At 42.4% G+C, this 22,217-nt stretch overlaps 1 protein-coding gene and 1 long non-coding RNA gene across 2 annotated transcripts in view; both read right to left on the bottom strand.

Annotated features, from left to right (window-relative positions):
- Window positions 1-22,217, bottom strand: part of LOC112391931 (uncharacterized) — a 62,191-nt gene that overhangs the window by 18,787 nt on the left and 21,187 nt on the right. The gene's annotated exons all lie outside the window — the stretch shown is intronic.
- On the bottom strand, window positions 19,098-19,693 carry LOC112391929 (protein CEBPZOS-like). Its single transcript, XM_024733498.1, has one exon. The coding sequence runs from the start codon at window positions 19,682-19,684 to the stop codon at window positions 19,442-19,444; it is 243 nt and encodes an 80-aa protein (XP_024589266.1). The 5' UTR covers window positions 19,685-19,693; the 3' UTR covers window positions 19,098-19,441.

Raw genomic sequence — 22,217 nt, 5'->3', positions numbered from 1 at the left:
CATAATGTATTTATATGTCAAATCAATATGTTGTATACCTGAAACTAACATAACACTGTGGTCAACTATATTTCAATTAAAAAAATAAAGTTAGAACCTTACACAAAATGCCTTTAGGCATTAGGTGGCAGGCTTATTTTTCACTACCCTATGTGTTTCTCAGCCTGACCCGCAGGTGACAGCTTTAAGCTACAAAGCTAGTCCCATTCTAAGTACACTCCAGCTTTGCTCACTGAAATGTGGCCTAGGAGAGGAGCGCTACTGACACCTTGGAGAGCTTGTTAGAAAAGCAGAATCTCAGATCTACAGGATCAAAATCTGCATTTTCACAAGTCCCCCTGGTTGAGTTGTGCGTATGTTAAAGTGAAGACACACAGAATCATGGAACGCTTTGGGCGCCCCCTTCCATGCAGACTATTCACAGAGACTGATTCTCAGTCACTTCATCTCTGCATCAACTCCTCAAATAAACAACTGAGCAGCATTTGTAACATCTGTTGACTCATCCAGAGCCAAGGAAAACCACTCCAGTTGCTTGTCTTGTTTTTTAATCGATTATTGCTGTCGCTCCCGACACTTTCAACTCTGCCAGCAACTGTTGTCACCAAAAGGCTAGTAGTCTTGAGGAAGTTTATTTTCTCTGGACACATTCCTTTGGCTGCTACAAACAAACATGAGTTTATTAATTTGCTGTTCGTGAATGGCCTTCCTTGCTTGGTTAACAAATGTGTCACTCAGAATCTTACTTTGATTGCAGTCCTATCTTCAGGGACTTGTGTGTGTGTGTGTGTGATAGAATCCTGCTAGATGAGAAATTCCCTTTAAAATGTAAATTTGTTCCCTGACCATTGCTCTCCTGTGAGTTGGAAATACTTCGATGAGAGCTTAATCTGATAATGTCCGTGTACAGTATATTCTTTTAGCACAGCTGTAATATCATCATAAACACAAGAACAAAATAATCCTCACTTCACTGTGCCTTCAGAGTGTGACATTTGAAGCCACGATTGTCCGTCCTGGAATAGACCACTGAGTTTTACCTATAGTTGGTCTGGCAAGAATGGGAAGGGGGAAAGCCAGGTCTTTTCCCACCCTGTTGGAATTATGGTAAGACCAATGGAGGGACAGGAGGGAGGTGCCTGAGAGCAGACGTTGCGGTGTGATTTCCTGTCTCCTAGCTTTGGTCCACAGAAGTGAGATGCAATAGCTTAGAATGATGTCACCAAGGGCAGGATAGGCTCCAGCCTCCCATCATCAGCCACTTGCCAGTTTTCACCTCACCCATCCTCACTTCCTCCTGTTTGAGGACACTGCCTTCCAGGCTGCCTTGTGCTGAACTGAGGTACAGCAGTGCAAAGCAGACTTGTTGATCCAGCATGATCAGACAGAGGGAGCTCCTGAGGTTTCACTTCCCTGCACTGCCCTAAACACCCATGTAGTGTGCATAGTATCAGCCAAGCCAAGAGAACACAGGGCACAAGCTCGCCAGCCACAGATCTCAGCATCAGATCCCTGCAGGGAGCCCAGTGGCCAGAGGGAGAAGGATCAATGCCCTGGGGAGAAGGTGATGTCAGCCAGCACACGCCAAAGACCGTCACGAGACCAGGGGCCCCTCATGCCTCTCCCCAGAGCTATTTATAACTGAGAATTTTCTACAGGGATTGTGTAAGTTACCAGAGCAAACTAAGCTTTAAATCAGAACCTGACTCCCCTATCCCTATTAATCAGGAGGCAGGGGTTTGTGAAGGGAACCAGAATAGATAAAACCAAATTAAATTATTATATTTCCTCTCAAGTGGTCCTGTGATACAGGATATGTGACTTTGCTTATGGATTGCCTTCAACAGGCTGACACACCTGGGAGATTCCCTTTTTGATCCTTAAACAAAAAAGCTTGCCCATTGCCCCCCTCTGTTTAAGGGAGCTTGTTGAAGCCCCGACTTTCCAAACGTTCCTGACCTGCTCTCTCCTCCTGCATCTCAGTGGTGATTTATACTCTCAACATTACATGTGCAGGCTGTCCTGGCACCTTTGTCACTATAACAAGGACAAAAACACACAATTTCCCAGCAGTCGCATTCTTAGAGATTTACCCAAAGGAATTCAAAACTTATGTTCACACAAAAACCTATATGCAAAATGTTTATTTCAGCTTTATTTATAATCTCCCAAACCAGGGAGCAACCAAAATGACCTTCAACAGGTTAATGGATAATCAAGTTGTGGTACTTGCATATAATGGAATACTATTCAGCTATGAAAAAGAATGAGCTATTTATTGATTCACACAACAACATGGATGGATTTTTTTTTTTTTTTTTTTTTTTTGCGGTACGCAGGCCTCTCACTGTTGTGGCCTCTCCCGTTGCAGAGCACAGGCTCCGGACACGCAGGCTCGGCGGCCATGGCTCACAGGCCTAGCTGCTCCACGGCATGTGGGATCTTCCCAGACTGGGGCACGAACCTGCGTCCCCTGCATCGGCAGGCGGACTCTCAACCACTGCACCACCAGGGAAGCCCAACATGGATGGATTTTAAATGTATTTTGCTAAGTGAAGGAAGCCAGACTACAAAGGCTACATGTTATATGATTCCATTTACATGACACTCTAAAAAAGGCAACACTACGAGGATAGAAAACAGATGCCAGGGGTTGACTACAAAGAGAATTCATGGAGGAATTTTTAGGGTGATGGAACTGTTCAGTATGGTTCTGAGTTGGTAGATAAATGACTGCATTTATCAAAATCCATAGAACTGTACATCACAAAGAGTGACCTTTGTGTATACAATTATAAAACATCCACCAGGATGTTGGGGATCCCAGGATGGAAAGCAGACTTTGACGAATGAATCCCACTGTATTACAAGTGGATTCCCTATGAAGGGAATGGGGGAGAAGGAGCTCACCTAAGTGACTTTGGAAACTGCTGCTCGGACTTGTAAGGCTGATGGCAAAAGGAGCTGTATGTAACCACTGTACTCCAGATGGTAAATCTATTTCTCATGGAGGTGTGAGTTGGCAATTCTGAAACTGCTTTACATGTAAAGTAAGTAATAATAATGGACACAGGAGTAAATGGACGGTGGATAATGGGGCCAGGTTTTTCACCATCTGAGAGGGAAGTTATAGATGAGCAAAGGGGGGACACCAGAAGGACCCCTGTGACACTAGATTAGAGTCAGGGGTATGAACTTGCATTTAACTTATATATTTGATATGTATATTCATATTTAAGTTATAAATACATATATAGGTTGTATATAGTATATATTGTATGATATATATATTCACAGACATAGAAACAATAATGCATATGTATATAAACATGGATTAATATAGTTTATATATATTATTTATATGATATATATAATATAGAAATAATAGATGTATCTCTATTATATAATAAATGATAATAGATATGTGTATATGTATAAACATGGGTTAATATATTTTTTATGTATTATTTACATTTTATATATTATGCTTTTTGCATATTATATGTATGCTATATTTCTATCCTGTAATTTTTTTATTATGTATATTCTAGCTCTGTTCCAGAGAAGGCCTAGAAGCAGTGACACCCAGTGTGAGACTGCCAGATAAAATACAGGATACTCAGTTAAATCTGAATTTCAGATAAACAATAAGTACACATACATACAACCTATAACTGAGGAAAATATCTTTTGAAGGATGTACAAGGAAACCGAAGCTGGTGGCGGGCAGACTGGTGGGAGGAGAGTAGCCTTTTAATTATGCATGTGTTTCCCATTCACAAAATAAACAATTCTACAAAAATTTAACCGGCAAAACCTTTTTAGTAAATAAATAAAATTGGAAAAAAATAGACTGCCTTACTAACTTAAAAATTTCACTGCTTTTTAAAGAAACCACTTAAGCCCTTGTATAACTGTTTTGTAAGTCCATCTTTCTCTTTCCCCGAGCAGGTCTTCTCTGCCCTTCTGCAGATGGGCTGGTGGTCTTGGGCAACACAACATTTCCTTCCTGTACCCGCTTCTTCCCAGGGGAGTGTAGGGGAAGGGTGGTGTGCTGACAATCTGGGGGCAGAGACAGGAGGAGGGCGTGCTCCCTGGGGTGATGGCTGTTTCTCACTTTAATCAATGTCTCCTCCTGAGTTAGAGAAGTGAGAATGTTATTCTCAGCTGCTGACACAGGAAAATCCTTTAATTATCTCAGCCTGGCTACCTGTGCCAGTCATCACAGGCCAGCAACAAGGCAACATGCCTGAAACGATTTAGAGAAAATCTTCTTTTAACGGAGGGAATAATTAACCTGTGTAATTTACTGTTACAGAATCTCATAGAAACAAGGTAGCTTATTATAATGAAAAAAGAAAGAAAGAAAGCAAGCTTTCAGCTCTGCTCTGGATAAGAATGGCCCCCACAGTGACACTGCAAACCTGAGTGAAGCTTCCCAAGTCTCTAGAGGCATATGGTAATTGTCAGGAAGGAATGCTGAGGTCAAGGAGGAATTTCCTCGCACTGCGCCGGCCCGCCCCTGCAAAAGCCAGCAGACCAGAAACACTGCAGGAGGGGGTGGTCTGCCTTTTGCAGCAGTAGGCTGCATCCATAAAAGAGAGGAAACAGTGCCCAGAACTTCTCTTCTGGTTCAGACTTGCCACAATAAGAAGACCAGCCAAGACTTGGTCAGCAGGCTGGGCCAACAGACCCTGTCTTAGCAGCTGCCCACGGAACTGAACGGGGTTGGAAAGTCATTAGGGAAATGGAGCATAACAGCCCACCTCTCTCTTCTGCATCCAGGTCAGCAAACATGGGGCGTGAACCAAACTTTCCTGCTGCTTAGACTGACGCTCTCCTCATGAGAGATTTCTACTTAGAGGCCAGCACCCTCAGTTTGACATGAAAGTTACGGGGCTGACAAGTACAGTTCATAATTCCTTTACTTCGGTCTTGTTTCCTGAACTGCAGGAAATAAGGAAGAAAGATGTCTACTTTATGAGGCCTTAGGGGAAAATTTAGATATTCTCTGCATTCATGTCCCCCTTCTTGGCTCTCTTTTTTTTGTTTTGTTTTTTTTGGTTTTTTTTGTTTTTTTTTTTTTTGGCTCTCTTAAGTGAAGGGAGAGCTTCCTAATTTAGTGTCAGATCTAGCTGCCTCGATAAGGACTGGCTGAACTGGACATCCTGCACTAGCTTGTGGGCAAGAAGAAAAACACTTAGAGAAAATCCTCCCCCATGTAGCTCAGAGAATTCACTGTCTGCACCATCCCTTTAAAACATCATCATCATCAACAACAACAAGAAAACCAGGTCTCTGGTACTGTGGCGAGCTTCAGCCCGAGTCCCACGGGCACTTTTTCCTTCTCTGGCTTGGGTTGGGGACAATGGAGGTGACCGTTCAGAAGCAGTAGGGTGCTCCTTTAATTGCTATATGTTGGTCAGCGCTTTTACACGATTTCCCCTCGTTTGCTGCTGACTCTTGAGGTTATGCAGCATTGTGCTGTTGATTATAAGCAACCGTGTGTGCTCTGTCCCCTACAGCTTCCTCTTCGCTGGTGAAAAAAGAACAGTAATTGTAAATGGGAGAGCGGCTCTAACAAGGATGGAGGAAACTCTTCCATATCTTCATGATTACTCACCTGTGAGGGCTCTGCCTTCTGTGTTAAGACTTAGGTAATCAGTCATCCTCTCCACCTCGGGGTATTGGAAAGAACTGGGCTTGACATCAAGAGACCTTGGTGTGCATCCTGGCTTTGCCACGTGTGTTATTAGCACAAATTACTTAACATCTCTAAGATTCTGTTTCACTCCCTATAAAATGTCATTAAAAATGGCTATCAGGGCTTCCCTGGTGGCACAGTGGTTGAGAGTCCGCCTGCCGATGCAGCGGACACAGGTTCGTGCCCCGGTCCGAGAAGATCCCACATGCTGCGGAGCGGCTGGGCCCGTGAACCATGGCCGCTGAGCCTGCGCGTCCGGAGCCTGTGCTCCGCAGCGGGAGAGGCCACGGCAGTGAGAGGCCCGCGTACCGCAAAAAAAAAAAAGGCTATCAACAAAGATATTGTGAGAAATAAAGGAATTAAAATTCCTGCCAAACACCATTTTCTCATTAAGTGCTTGTTGAATCTGAAGGATATTGCCTGAATCCCACCATTGTCAATTATCATTCTTAAGTATCTGGATATGTTCTTCCCAAAGACAGAGTATCTGACCACTAAAGGTGCACAGTGGAAGGGAATACCCCCCAACAGAGATGCTGAAGTCAGTTTACAAAGAGTTTTGAAATATTCATTAGGAAACGTCAGTGATAAAAGAAAGGGATTATTCAGGGAGCACATAGTACGTCACTTCTTATACGTGTGACTTATAAACACTCAACAAGGAATCAGTTATACTATAGCATTTGATACTTCTATGTTCAAGTGTTAACAGAACATAGAACAGAACATTTTGTATTAGCATACAAAAATGACACAAAATTTTTTCTATCTGCTTATAGCTTGATGTGTTTTTTTAATTCTCATCCATTTTGATCAATCTCATAGAAACTTTATTTTCAAATTCTAAAAAACCATTTCTCTTTAACATCCTTGAATGCCTTTGACATAAGTGATTAACATCCCCTTTCTCTCAAAACAATATTCATTTGAACACATTTGGCTAAAAACATGTGAAACTCTAAATAAGTTTCACTTCAGATAACACAGAAAATCACACAGGATTTGCATACTTCATGTCAAAGGGCCTTGGAATTTAGTAAAGAGAATAAAAAATATTTGTGACTTTCACTTTAGCCTGCCTTCCTCCGATCTCTAATTTCCTAACCCAGATGTTAAAGACACAGGAACACCATTGCCGGAGGGGGACAACTTCTCGTTCTTTCCCGGTGCCAGCCCGGTTGCATCAAGCACAGGGACATCTGTACCCATGCTTTTTGAGCTTTCTGCCCTCTCACCACCTCTCCTTGTAAAGCCTAAGCACGGACATCGGTTCATGGGCTCCATCTAGTGGTCACACCTCAAATCACCTAAAAGTTGAGAACATTTTGTTGGTGGATGAATGACATTTAATCCACCCCTTGTTTTGACATATGGGAAATCTAGACCTAAAGAGGTGAGGCAAAACATTCTCTTTTATTTTTATGTTTTTGGTTGTCATTTCTCTTTAATCTCCTTTAATCCAGACTAGTTCCCCCTGCCTTTTTTAATCATATAAGATACACCTACATTGAATTTATTTGTCTCAAATTCTGAATTTTAAGTTTTTTCCTGGGCTAGCAATACATGGTACAATAATCTCCCATAATGCTGGGCGGCAGCAGCCAGGCGGCCAGCCACAGCTCCCAGTCGGCCACATGATCACGAAGGTAAACAATCCATACATTTACAACCATTCTGTACCTGTGCAGTAGTGAATTAACCACAGGAAATAGTCAACACTTTACACCTTTATTTTTTTATTCATTTATTTGTTTTGCGGTACGCGGGCCTCTCACTGTTGTGGCCTCTCCCGTTGCGGAGCACAGGCTCCGGACGCGCAGGCTCAGCGCCCATGGCTCACGGGCCCAGCCGCTCTGCGGCATGTGGGATCTTCGTGGGCCAGGGCACGAACCCGTGTCCCCTGCATCGGCAGGCGGACTCTCAAACTCTGCGCCACCAGGGAAGCCCTACACCTTTATTTTAAACATCACTAAGGAAAAAAAAGTGCTGCCATTTATAACTGTAAAATGTCATCAACTGTAAGATGAACCTTGCTAAATGCTGCATTTTTTAAAAATTGAAGTATAGCTGATGTACAATGTTGTGTTAGTTTCAGGTGGAGGCAAGGCATTCTTGGCACACAGCGGACAGCTGGTTAGCGGTGGCACTGGGGCTGGAGCCCCACGTCTGACCCCAGCCACATTCCCTGTGCTCCCCTCCTGCCCGTCCCTCCTCCCCTGATGGCACCGAGGTAGGCGTCGTACAGTATTGCTTAACAGTATGTATCCTCCAGGAACTTAAACATCTGACGTTCAGTTCTGATGTAAAAATAAGCCGGAAACATAAAAATGAATATTTGAAATGATTATAAGTATAGCAATAGAAAAGACTGTATACTTCCACCGTATGAACTGTAAAGATTACTATGCTTTAAAATTCGACGATAAGATTTGTTGAATCAATGAAAGACAGCAGATTTCAGTGAAGGAAGAGTCAATGGAGGAGATGGAATTCCATTAGCATCTTGATTATGGAGGCGTGGATAAGATGGAGGAAATTCCTGGGATAGGACATTCCAGGAATATTGGAAGAGCATGACCAAAAAAAGTTGGTTGGATTCCCAAGGCAGGAATCAGGAATTTTTAAAATAATTTTTTCTATTTTATTTATTAATAGAGTTTTAATGGGCGGCACAGTGTAAGTTTTGACATATGCTTACACCAAGGAAGTCATTACCACCATCAAGACAATGAACATATCTGTTACCCCCCAAAGTTTCCTTGTGTCCCTGTGTAATTCTAATTCTTTCCTCTGGCCCCTCCCCACTCAGACAACCAGTGATCTGCTTTCTGTCACTATAGATGAGTTTGCACTTTCTAGAATATTACTTCATTAAAAATTTTTTTTGTTTTAAAAGAATTGCAAATTTATAGAAAAATTGCAAGAATAGCATGAGAACTTCCATATATCCTTCATTCAAACTCCCCAGCTGTTAACATTTTACCTCATTTGTCTTACTGTTCCATCTGTATACTTATACATAGTATTGTTACTTTTTTCTGAACCAGTTGAGAGCAGCGGCAGACATGATATCCCATCACCCTTTATTACTTCAGTTACGTATTTCCTTAAAACAAGGACACCTATTTAACCAGAGGGAAACCATGGAGACCAGGAAATAAATATTGCTGTAATACTGCCATCTGATCTATAGGCCTCATTCAAATTTCTACAGTCATCTCAATAATGTGCTTTATAATTTCAGAATCCAACCTAGGATCATGTGTCGTACTTAGTCATTAAGTCTTTTTTAGTCTCCTTCAGTCTGGAATATTTCCTCATTCTTCCCTTGTTTTTTACAACTTTGACATTTTTTAAAGAGAGCAGGCTAATTACTTTGTAGAATGTCCCTCATCTCGGGTTGATCTGATGTTTTCTCATTACTAGATTCGAGGCATGCATTTTTGGCAGGAATTTCATGGAAGTAATGCTGTGTTTTCTCAGTTTATCGGGAGTAACTAAATGTCAATTTACCCTGTCACTGATCACCTTTTTTGATCACTTAAGACGGTGCTGGCTAAGTTTGTCCACTTTAAAGTTAATTAGTAAGTATTTTGTACTTTTAAATAATCAGGTAAATATTTGCGGGATCTGTTTTGAGACTATGTCCGTATCCTCGTCAAATGCTCCCTGTGAGTTTTAGCATCCAATGATGATTCTACCTAAACTCGTTATTACTGTGATGGTTGCCAAGTAATGATTTTCTAATTCCATCATTTCTTCTATACTTATTGTTTGGCATTCTGCTAGAAGGTGGAGGTTTCTCTTCTCCCTCATATTTATTTATTTGTGTATTTATATCAGTATGAACTCATGAACTTTGATTTTTTTCCCTGATGGATTATAATCAGTATCATTATTTATTTTGGGGTTCAAATCATCCCAGCTCTGGCCAGTGGGAGTCCCGTTAGGCTGGCTCCTGTGTCCTTTGGGCATGTCCTCATAGCTCTCTGAGAGCTTGTTTACTTTCTGGAACAACATTTCCAGACTCATCATCTTGTTCTCTTCCTGCCCTAGCCCTGGAATCAGACATTTCTCCAAGAAGGCAGAAACTGAGATTTGGAGGCTGGGATTTCAGCCCAACTGGGGTGTCATTGCTTCTAAGCCCTCTTGGTGCCCACAGCTACGAAATATAACACACCTATCTGTTCATACCTATTTCCATATCTATCTACCTACCTACCTATCATCTATCATGTAATCTATCTTAAACCATGACTTCAAACTGATATCTTCAATTCCAATCCAATACCACAGTTTCTCCTTTCCACATTCGTAACGCCTTTCTCCAACAGTGAGAAATTGCCCTGCTATCCCCCATATATTTACTTACTTGCTTAATCCTCTTGCATGAAGCCATTCTCCCAGCTGCGCCAGTCTTGTCTCTAGCCCTAGTGCACCAGCTCTGAAGAGGGGATGGTGAAACACAAAATTTTCTCTCTTCGCCCATTTTTCTCTTTTCAATATTACTCAAACCCATTCTCTCCCCTCAGTTCTACTTCCACTGCCCAAGTTCAAGCCTGTAACAAATGCTATTATTTCTGGTTCTGCTCCTGAAGATCTATCCTGCAAATAGCAGTCCACATGATCTTTCAAAGCATGACTGTGTCTGGTATTCCTCTCCTTTAAACTCTCCTCATTGCCCACAGAGTTAAGTGAAGCTCTCCTACGTTACCGTGACCTGGTCCCTGTCCGCACCTCCACTCTCATGTTTGCCTCTCCCTCCCTCGTCCTTCCAGTAGAGATGAACTTTTGCAGTTGTTTGCACACACCATGTTCCATTACTATCATTTCTGCAGCATGCCCCAGCTGCTTTCCCCGATTCACCCTTATAAACCCTGCTCAGGTGCTTCTGCCTCTAAGAAGCTTTTCTTGACACCCTTTTTCAATAGTTAATTACTCCTTCCTACTAGTCCTATTTCTTGTACACACGTTTGTTATTGCATGTGTGACTCTCCACTATTTTTAGTTGTTTACGTGTCTGTTTGTCCTACCAGGTGACCAATCCAGAGGACAGGAATAGACTCATTTGCCATTGTGGTTCCAGTATCTAGCATAGTTTCTGCCGTGTGCTATACACTTACTATATGCTTATTGAACTGAAAGAGAAGTTTTGTTTTTTTGGTCTAGGAAGAGTGGAGAAAATGATGTGCTTTAGTTATCATAACTAAACACCTGCATAACAAAACACCTTAAAATGTAGTGGCTTGGGCTTCCCTGGTGGCGCAGTGGTTGAGAGTCCGCCTGCCGATGCAGGGGACAAGGGTTCGTGCCCCGGTCCGGGACGATCCCACATGCCGCGGAGCGGCTGAGCCCGTGAGCCATGGCCGCTGAGCCTGCGCGTCCGGAGCCTGTGCTCCGCAACGGGAGAGGCCACAACAGTGAGAGGCCTGCGTACCAAAAAAAAAAAAAAAAAGAAAACAATGTAGTGGCTTAACACAATTTCACATCACATGAAGTTTATTACTTCATACGATTCTGGGGGTTGACTGGGCAGTTCTGCTTCGCGCGGTACCGGCTGGGGCACTGGGGTGGCTGGAAGATTTTAATGGCCTCGCTTCTCTGGCTGGGCGTTGGTGCTTGTTGCTGGCTTGTCGCTCCACTCAGCTGATGCTGTCAGTCATGCATCTCAATCTTCTTCAACAAGGGCCCCTTCATGTGGCTGCTTGGGCTTGCTCCCAGCATGTGGGCTTGGTTTCAACAAGGAGCATTCCAAGGAGACAAGTTCCATACAAAAGCTTATCAAGAATCCATTGCATTTGGCAAGCGATGTCAACTTGAGAGGGGACCACACAAGGGCATCACACAGAGGGTGGCTCATTGGGGGAATCAAAGTAACAGTCTACTATGGGGAGACGTTAGATCCTTTTGAGTATCATAATAGAAGGTGTTGAATTTCTGAGGAGGAGGGGTTTTTTTGGCTACGCCACACAGCTTGCGGGATGTTAGTTTCCTGATCAGGGATCGAAACCGGGCCCCCCGGCAGTGAAAGCGCCGAGTCCTAACCACTGGACCGCCAGGGAATTCCCATGAGGAGGATTTTAAATGTGAGAAAATAATGCAATGGGAACTCAATGCAATATCTTGAAGAGAGAATTACCTTGGGTCAATAACAATGGAATCTCTGCAAATATGAAATCCGGCACCCAGACCTGACACTTCCCTCTCAATAGATTAAGTTCACGGTGCAGCAACTGGAGCCAGCAAACCGTAATCTATATTGGAAGTGAGCTATCTAACCCAGTATTTTTTTAAAAATTAGTGACAGAAGTATTATTTCGAATAGATGCTTCTAAGAAAAATAAAACAGAAACAGGTAAGGCAAAACACTCAGGGTTATTTCATTTAAAGTTGGGGTGTTTTGGGTTCTCCCTATTTTCATGTATTTTTGGCAATTTTAATAATAAAAAATAAATAATAAAATACAATTTAAAATCCATTTTATAAAGTAAGACACACAGAGAAAGGTTGCTGTGAGTCAATGTTTGAAGCTTTGCCCACTCCATTCTCTCTCACGACTGTCTGCCGCTACCCCTTCTGCTGGCATCCCCCAGAGACCTCCATCGAGGAATTCAGGGCAGCCACGGATCATATTTTGAAAACCGTTGACCAGACTGACTAGAAGATGCCCTAGAAGATGCAGGTCTGTATTTTGATCTGGTCCTCCTAATCTTGATTTAAAAAACTAAGTAGACGGCTTCTCTGGTGGCGCAGGGGTTGAGAGTCCGCCTGCCGATGCAGGGGACACGGGTTCGTGCCCCGGTCCGGGAAGATCCCACATGCCGCGGAGCGGCTGGGCCCGTGAGCCATGGCCGCTGAGCCTGCGCATCCAGAGCCTGTGCTCCGCAACGGGAGAGGCCGCAACAGTGGGAGGCCCGCGTACCGAAAATAAATAAATAAATAAAAAAACTAAGTAGGATACTGCTGCCGCTGTATCCTCTCTGCCCGCCCCCCGCCCCCAACCTGGCAGCCACCCAGGAGTCTACTGCTCTCTGAACTTACTGCTACCGTGAACACAGGAAACAGTGTGGGTACCTTCTGACTTCTGATTGAGGATGTGGAAAGTGATGCTGCAGGGATCAAAAGTAGAGAAGCTTCTAAGACATTTGAGAAACTGCATTCCCAAGACATTTGCTAAATGGACTCCAGCAGAAACTGCAGCAGTAGCAGCAGCAGTGGCCCCCAGAAAAATCCAAAGACGTGTTAGTCTGTGCAATTTTTTAAAATAAATTTATTTATTTTCTTTCTTTCTTTTTGTCTGCGTTGGGTCTTTGTTGCTGTGTGCGGGCTTTCTCTAGTTGCGGCGAGTGGGGGCTACTCGTCGTTGCGGTGTGCGGGCTTCTCATTGCGGTGGCTTCTCTTGTTGCGGAGCACAGGCTCTAGGCACGCAGGCTTCAGTAGTTATCGCACGCGGGCTCAGGAGTTGTGGAGCACGGGCTTAGTTGGTCCGCAGCATGTGGGATCTTGCTGGACCAGGGCTCAAACCTGTGTCCCCTGCACTGGCAGGTGGATTCTTAACCACTGCGCCACCAGGGAAGCCCAGTCTGTGCAATGTTAATGCCATTGTCCTGTGAATACTTTTGCAAAGAAGGCTGGAGGCAGGTGGCTCCCCACCAAGGGCACTGAGCTGGGGGGGGGGGGAAGGGTAGGAAGCTATGCATTTTGTACTGCAGGCTTATCAAGAGTCGTGATGTTTCCTGTGTTAAGGGAGCTGTGCGGTCTCCGTGGAGCATGAAGAAGACTTTTTAAACTTCTTGATCATCACTGAGTTAATGCCAGTTCTAGTCATCTCATCATACATTTACTGTGTTCTTACTGTGTTCTGGGCTTCCTGCTTAATCTTTGGGAGCTCACAGAGAGGAGTAGGGCTGCCTCTGTCCTGAAAATGCTCACAGGCTGCCGTGTGCTTGGGATCAAGGTTGGCTGAGTAAATACCCATTAAACATACGAAGCAGACACTTGGGAAACTAGAAAAGCAGAGAAACAAAGTTTTGTTTTGCTTAAAAGAATGTTTTCCTCCCAAAGCATGAAAGCTCTAATTGTAGAAACTATGCATGTTATTATTTAATTTTTAGGAAAGCAAAATATTTTTAAGATTTGTAGTTTTCAGGCTTCCATGGTGACGCAGTGGTTAAGAATCCGCCTGCCAATGCAGGGGACACGGGTTCGAGCCCTGGTCTGGGAAGATCCTACATGCCACGGAGCAACTAAGCCCGTGCGCTACAACTACCGAGCCTGCGCTCTAGAGCCCATGAGCCACAACTACTGAGCCTGCGTGCCACGACTACTGAAGCCCACGTGCCTAGAGCCCGTGCTCCGCAACAAGAGAAGCCACCACAATGAGAAGCCCGCGCACCATAACAAAAGGGTAGCCCCCGCTCACCGCAACTAGAGAAAGCCTGCCTGTAGCAACGAAGACCCAGTGCAGCCAAAAATAAGTTTAAGAAAAAGTGAATCTGCATAAAAACATAAATCTACCATAAAAAAAAAGATTTGTAGTTTTCAACATGTCTCTGTAGTGGGTGTGAAAAACATGCTCAGGAATAACTCTAACACAAGACGGCATATGATGGATACCATAAGGGAGTGCCACAGTGCCAATGTATTCAGAGACAGAGGGACCACAAAGTCTTTATGGAGGAGGTGGTGTTTGAAGTGGACTTTGATGGGTAGATAGAAGGGGTTGGAGCACATGATCTCTAAGTCCATTCAAATTCTTTACTGCTGATTTGTGTGGGTGTGGGTGGGATGGACAAGGGTGCTCCAGGCAAAGGGACTACTTTGGGATCAGAGAGGCATGCTGGGGGATTAGGAGCGCTCCCTGGTGCCTGGAGAACAAGGCACATGGCGGGGTAAAGGATCTCAGGGCTCAGCCTGGTTTAGTTTGGCTGCAGCAGGAAGGCTTCCTTCGACCTCCTTTACTCTCCTCAATCCCAGGCCCTACTTCCAACAGGAAAGTCTGGAGGGACTGCTTTTCTTTCCAAAGGGCAGTCTGCCCAGGGCCGAGGCTGGTGTGTCCAGCCTGCCTCTGTCCCTGCTCAGGGTACAGGGAAACCACTGTATGGCTTTCCTGTTTTAGGTGCGAGTGCTCGGCTCAGCTGTCTGTGTTCCTAGCCTGCTTCTGTGTACTCGGAGTTGACCTTCAGAGCATGACATGTGAGCGTCAGTGCCGAGCTTCCTGTGCAAGGTACAATGAGTTTGTGACTGCGTCCAGAGCTACAGACATGCTCCTTTTCTGTGAGCTGCATGACCAATTTGGCCTCATTAAGAATGAAGTGGGAAAATGGGAATGTTTGCAAGGGCATCAACGGGTACTGCTCGGACAGAGGACAGCCACCAGGTAAACACACCCCAGGCTTCTTCCCAGTAAGAGCAGACCCCGAGTCACAACGTGCCCTTGTCCCCAGCACTTCCCAGAATACCCTTTAGCATCCTGGTGCCACCCACACCCCATCTCACTCCCGCGTGCCACTTCTGCCACCTCTCCTATGAGCGCCCTTCTGGGGACTCTGACTCCCCCTTGTGCCCCTACACGTTACTGAAACTTTCATGTGTATTTTGTTCACAGAGTTAGGATGGCTTCAGCCTTTCCAAATTAATTTCTCCTTGATCTCGGTTCCTTCTACCCTGTTTCCATCAAGGTTGAAAGCCAATGTTATTTTCAAAGGGAAATTGATAGTTCCTTGATGGATTCAGTTGTAGGAGCCATATGACCTGCTCACAGAAGTTCTATGTAGTCACAGAAAGAGAGGGAGGTATGTAGAAACATACCATAACTAACTTAACAGCAGTTTAAAGACAAAGATTAACGCTGCTACCATTTAGGAGTTCAAAGACAAAACATTTGCAAATTTAAAACATAATTACACATATATTCCTCTTGGGGACTTGGAGACATAGTTTTGCAAAATAACTTTGGCTGCTAGTTAGAGAATGAAGAAAAGTGCTAGATGTTAAAAACTGTTAACTGTTCATGGACCCACATAAACTGAGGGTGTTTTGATATTTGCTATGTTTCTTACTCTACCGCTCCTCTGCATATGCACGTGTACCCTGGATTGATAACTGAGATTACCCAACACTTGTTGTACATGTATGCAAAGACTCGGGAAGAAAAGCTTGAGTTAGTAAAAAGCTAGCTTTGTGACCAGGGGCAAATTACTTGTCCTCTCTCAATACACCTTTCCTCACTTTTAAAATGAGAAGGTTGGACTAAGCATTCTTCCATCTTTAACAATCCGTGATTAACAAGAAAACACACTATAGAACAGTAATTAGTGTCTTAGGATCCACTATTGCCTTTGATTCTTACAGCTGTGTGATCTGAATAAAGTAATTTCTTCTCCCCAGACCTCACTTCATCTGTAAAATGACAGAATTGGCCTCTCTATTCTTTATTGTCCCTGCGAGCTCTAATATTTTGCAGTTTTCCTCAGTTAGGGTGGAAGTCTCAGCTTTCTCTTCTTCGTATTTGGCTCTCATGTTGGGGGAGAGGGGAGGGAGAGGGGAGAGGCCTAATATTAATCATTATTATTTTCAGTCTCTCTGTTTTGTCTTCTCTATTTCCTCTCTCTCTACTCCCCCCACCCCCCAACTTTCTCTCCTATTGTTCTTCTAGAAAACTGGGGAAGTTTCCTCATAATGAACATTGCAGACCCAGCTTTACTCAGCGAGTCCTGAAGCCTAGGTCTGGGTTGGAGAAGAGGCAGACGTCCTTACAGCTCTGCCTTGTTTGTTTGTAAGTCAGTTTATTGGAATCCCTGCAGGAGATTAAGCTCTTTAGACCATCAATGCTGAGCCCTGTATTGCTTAGGAAGAGGTGTGGCTGAGACTGCTAGAGAAAACCTAAAGTAACAGTGGCTTTAAAAAACAGAACTTTATTTCTTCCTCAGGCAATAGTCCAGGTTTATAGTCTAAGGCTCTTGTGGCAGCTCTGAGCCAGGAAGTCCCCAGGATCTCAAGCTCCTTGGCCTACTTGCCCCACCATCCCCAGGCTGTAGCCCTCACCATGTTGCTCCAAGCCATATAATGAGGAGGGAAAACCAGGAAGAGGCTTGGGAACTGCCACACTGTGCTGCACCCCATTGGCCAGACACTGGTCACACGACCACACCCAACTGTAAGGGAGGCTGGGTATTGTAGACTCCCTTCTGGGTGGCCATGGGTCCAGGCAAAAAACAGGATTCCATTACCTTGGAAGGAGGGGAGAATGGATATTGGGAACAGAAAGCCATCTCTGCTACTATCTCCATTTGGCTAGTGAGCCTTGGATATGTTCTCTCTATAGTGAGAAACCATCAGGGAAGAGGGGTGAGTCCTAGGACCTCCAATACCCAGCACCCTTATTTCTCTTTATTCTCTCTTGTCCTAGAAGACTCCACTCTCACAAGACACTGCCATTTCCCAAGAACTCCAAATCATTCGTGTAATTACTCATCTACAAAGGTTTGTGGAAAGTGCTCTGTAGTCAGCACTGTATTTGTCAAGGGGACCAGAAAGACACATGAGGTACAGTTCTTTCCCTAAGGAGTTTACAGTCTGGCAGATAGAAGCGGACATGTAAACCAATTGCCTGGAATCGTTATAGAATAGACACTTGAACTGGGTATAATGGGATGGGGTATAAGGAAAGAAGTAATCATTCTAACTTCACAAACAGACGGCAGAGGGGTAAGGAAATGCCTCATAAAGGAAGTCTCCATTAAACTGAGTGTTTAAAGCCAAATTCCTTGGATGGAGGGGACAGGGCAGGGTCTCTGCCTTTTTTCTCCCTTTTTTTCCCTTTCTTCTCCATGACTAATATGTTTTGCTTGTAACCACCCGTATGTAAACAGATCAACTTGGCTGCTGTCCTCATAAAAACATAGTGTCCCTGGCTAAGCTCAAGTTACCAAACTGCATATTCATTTACGTGGCAATTCCTGTAACCCTGCCTCTTAAGAAAACTAGAAAAATGAAGTTAATTACGAAAGGAAATCAATTGCAAAAATATCCAAGCCCTAATTCTAGGTAAAGATTACAGAACATGGCACAATGTAAACTCTCGTGGGGGTCTGTCGAGGAGGTGAAGCAATTGTTTTTACGTGGAGAAATGACTGGGTTTTGTACAAACGCAGCTATAATCGTTAGCAAGAGAATGGAATGTGGCTTCGCATTTACTAAATTGTTGAGCCATTATCTGCTCAACTACTAACATTCAGTTTAAAGAGTATTTTTCTCTAGTTATCATGAATGGAAGTAATGGTGAACCTGAGAAATTTATGAGCGGTAACACTTGATGTTTAGGAGAATATAATTTATCATTCACAGCATACAATTTTGCAAGATTAAAAATGTTCATTTTGCCACAAGAATTCAAGATTGCTTAGATTCTTTCAGTTAGGTCATCCAAGGTGAACTTTCAAGTTCTTACAAATTCTTCCCCACGAATTTTCATTGACTAAGTCAACAGGAAATTCTCCATTTTATCTGGTTTCAAAATATGCATTTTTATTTCTCTATTTTTCTGTGTATGAAACTTATGCTTCCTTATGTATTATTTTTACTTTATAAGTTTAAATTCCTTGGAGAATGTTTTAAGTATAAAATTTAATTTTATAAACATGTATTCATTATCTCATAAAGCAAGGGCCAGAGAGTAAGTATTTTAGATTTTGCAGGTCCCACACAGTCTTTGTTGCATAACTATCTTCGTTTATGTCTTTTTTTTTCTTAACAATGCTTAAAAATGTAAAAACCTTGTGGGCCGTACAAAAACACGCTTCATTTGTCCTGTGGTCCTTAGTTTGCCAATCTCTGAAAAGCTTTGATTTCAAAATCTTACATGCACATAAATAACTATAATAAAAGGCAGATATGTAATGCTATATAAGTACGAATGTGTAGATATGCAGTATTTGATCCTCTTCCAGGGTTCTTCCCAGCAATGGCATCATTATCTACGCAATTACTAAGTCAGAGACCTTGGACTCATCCTTAATACAAACCTCTCCCTTCCCTTGCCTCTTGTATTCACTTATTTATTTAATTTTTGAATTTTATTTATTTTTTACACAGCAGGTTTTTTGTTTGTTTGTTTTGTTTTATGACGAATTTTATCCCAAAGTGGCTCTAGTAGAGACATTGATGTAGAGTTTTAAGTATTGTTTCAGGTAAAGTGAAAATGGATAAAAGCAATATTTTTAGTTAATATAGTTTTAGATAGTGTGAGTTAAAATGTAATAAACATTAATGAACTTATTTAGAAATCAGAGACAGACTCACAGGCATAGAAGAAAAACTTGTGGTACCAAAGGGCAAAGGAGAGGGGGATAAATTGGATAAACAAGGTCCTACTGTATAGCGCAGGGTACTATATTCAATGTCTTGTAATAAACTATAATGGAAAAGAAAAAACGTAATAAATATTAAAAATAGATATTTTACTATCTTATCTATTTTGAAAGGTTTATATGTTTAGAATTATAGGGGAGTTTTTTTTAAAGAACAGGTTTATTTTGAGTAGTAAACAAAACTCCATTTATCACATAATAAACAAACCTTCCATCAATTTCTTCACAGTCCAAGGAACAAAACCTCTGACTTAATTAGAGTTTACACTTAATCTTAAATAGTCTAAAATCCATCCATGTCAACTTTGGAATTTTAATCTTGCCTGATACTACGAAATAGGACAAATTTTGATCGATGGTCACATTCCTAAGTTTTGCTGTTCAGCCATTTTTCTTGATCTTGTTCTCTGATGCCATACATTCCAGAGTGTTCAATGGATTTGTAATAAACTTCCAAGAGGAAAGGGAATTTCTTGCTCATTGTTTGCCTGAAATCTTGGCTTGTGTTCATCTTTTTAAACAAAAAATATGCTACAAAAATGCCCACAAGTTCATCTACTAAAACTCCTTTAAAGATCTTCTTTCCCAGTGGATCCATAGTACGGGCCATCCTGAGGGGTGTACTCACCGGGCTGCCTATACAGCAGGTTTTTATTAGCTATCCATATTAGTGTATATATGTCAATCCCAATCTCCCAATTCATCCCACCACCACCATCCTGTCCCACTTTCCCCCCTTGGTGTCAATACCTTTGTTCTCTACATCTGTGTCTCTATTTCTGCCTTGCAAACTGGTTCATCTGTACCATTTTTCTAGATTCCACATATATGTGTTAATATACGATACTTGTTTTTCTCTTCCTGATTTATTTCACTCTGTATGACAGTCTCTAGGTCCATCCATGTCTCTACAAATGACCCAATTTCGTTCCTTTTCATGGCTGAGTAATACTCCACTGTATAAATGTACCACTTCTTTACCCATTCCTCTGTTGATGGACATTTCAGTTATTTTATGTCAAAGACTGTTCTTCCTATGTTTTCCTCTAAGAGTTTTATAGTGTCCGGTCTTACATTTAGGTCTTTAATACATTTTCAGTTTATTTTTGTGTATGGTGTTAGGGAGTGTTCTAATTTCACTCTTTTACCTATAGCTGTCCAGTTTTCCCAACACCACTTATGGGTTTGTCGTATATGGTCTTTATTCTGTTGAGGTAGTTTCCCTCTATGCCCACTTTCTGGAGAGTTTTTATCATAAATGGGTGTTGAATTTTGTCAAAAGCTTTCTCTACATCTATCGGGATAATCATATGGTTTTTATTCTTCAATTTGTTAATATGGTGTACCATAGTGATTGATTTGCATATACTGAACAATCCTTGTATCACTGGGATAAATCCCACTTGATCATGTTGTATGATCCTTGTATAATGTGTTTTTGGATTCTGTTTGCTAGTATTTTGTTGAGGATTTTTGCATCTATATTCATCAGTGATATTGGTCTGTACTTTTCTTTTTTTGTAGTATCTCTGTCTGGTTTTGGTATCAGGATGATGGTGGCCTCATAGAATGAGTTTGGGAGTGTTCCTTCCTCTGCAACTTTTTTAAATATTTATTTATTTATTTTTGGCTGTGTTGGGTCTTCGTTTCTGTGCGAGGGCTTTCTCTAGTTGCGGAAAGCGGGGGCCTCTCTTCATCGCGTTGCGCGGGCCTCTCACTATCGCGGCCTCTCTTGTTGTGGAGCACAGGCTCCAGGTGCGCAGGCTCAGTAGTTGTGGCTCACGAGCCTAGTTCCTCCGCAACATGTGGGATCTTCCCAGATCAGGGCTCAAACCCGTGTCCCCTGCATTGGCAGGCAGATTCTCAACCACTGCACCACCAGGGAAGCCCTCTGCAACTTTTTGGAAGAGTTTGAGAAGGATCGGTGTTAGCTCTTCTCTAAATGTTTGATAGAATTCACCTGTGATGCCATCTGGTCCTGGACTTTAGTTTGGAAAATCTGGAAGATTTTAAATCACAGTTTCAATTTCATTATTTGAGATTGGTCTGTTCATATTTTCTGTTTCTTCCTGGTTCAGTCTTGGAAGGTTATACCTTTCTAAGAATTTTCTGTAATCTGCTGTTTTCAGATGGAATGTCCTATAAATATCAATTAAATCTGTTTGGTCTATTGTGTCATTTAAAGCTTGTGTTTCCTTATTAATTTTTTGTCTGGATGATCTGTCCATTGTTGTATGTGAGGTGTTAAAGTCCCCCACTATTATTGTGTTACTGTCGATTTCCTCTTTTATAGCTGTTAGCATTTGCCTTATGTATCCAGGTGGTCCTATGTTGGGTGCATATATATTTATAATTGTTATATCTTCTTCTTGGACTGATCCCTTGATCATTATGTAGTGTCTTTCCTTGTATCTTGTAACATTCTTTATTTTAAAGCCTATTTTATCTGACATGAGTATTGCTACTCCAGCTGTCATCTGATTTCCATTTGCATGGAATATCTTTTTCCATCCCCTCACTTTCAGTCCCTAGGTCTGAAGTGGGTCTCTTGTAGACAGCATATATATGGGTCTTGTTTTTGTATCCATTCAGTGAGCCTGTGTCTTTTGGTTGGAGCATTTAATCCATTCACCTTTAAGGTAATTATCAATATGTATGTTTCTGTTACCATTTTCTTAATGTTTTGGGTTTGTTTTTGCAGGTCCTTTTCCTCCCTTGTGTTTCGCATTTAGAGAAGTTCCTTTAGCATTTGTTGTAGAGCTGGTTTGGTAGTGCTGAATTCTCTTAGCTTTTGCTTGTCTGTAAAGCTTTTGATTTCTCCATTGAATCTGAAAGCAATCCTTGCTGAGTAGAGTAATCTTGGTTGTAGGTTCTTCCCTTTCATCACTTTAAAAATATCACGCCACCCACTTCTGGCTTGTAGATTGTCTGCTGAGAAATCAGATGTTAACCTTATGGGAGTTCCCTTGTATGTTATTTGTCGTTTTCCCTTTGTTGCTTTTAATAATTTTTCTTTGTCTTTAATTTTTGTCAATTTGATCACTATGTGTCTCAGCGTGTTTCTCCTTGGGTTTATCCTGCCTGGGACTCTCTGTGCTTCCTAAAATTGGGTGACTATTTCTTCTCCCATGTTAGGGAAGTTT

Source organism: Neophocaena asiaeorientalis, unplaced genomic scaffold, assembly GCF_003031525.2.
Source record: "Neophocaena asiaeorientalis asiaeorientalis breed wild unplaced genomic scaffold, Neophocaena_asiaeorientalis_V1.1 scaffold150, whole genome shotgun sequence".
Taxonomy (NCBI): Eukaryota; Metazoa; Chordata; class Mammalia; order Artiodactyla; family Phocoenidae; genus Neophocaena; species Neophocaena asiaeorientalis.
The sequence above is the reverse complement of the archived record's forward strand: the minus strand, read 5'-3'. Positions and strand labels throughout refer to the sequence as shown.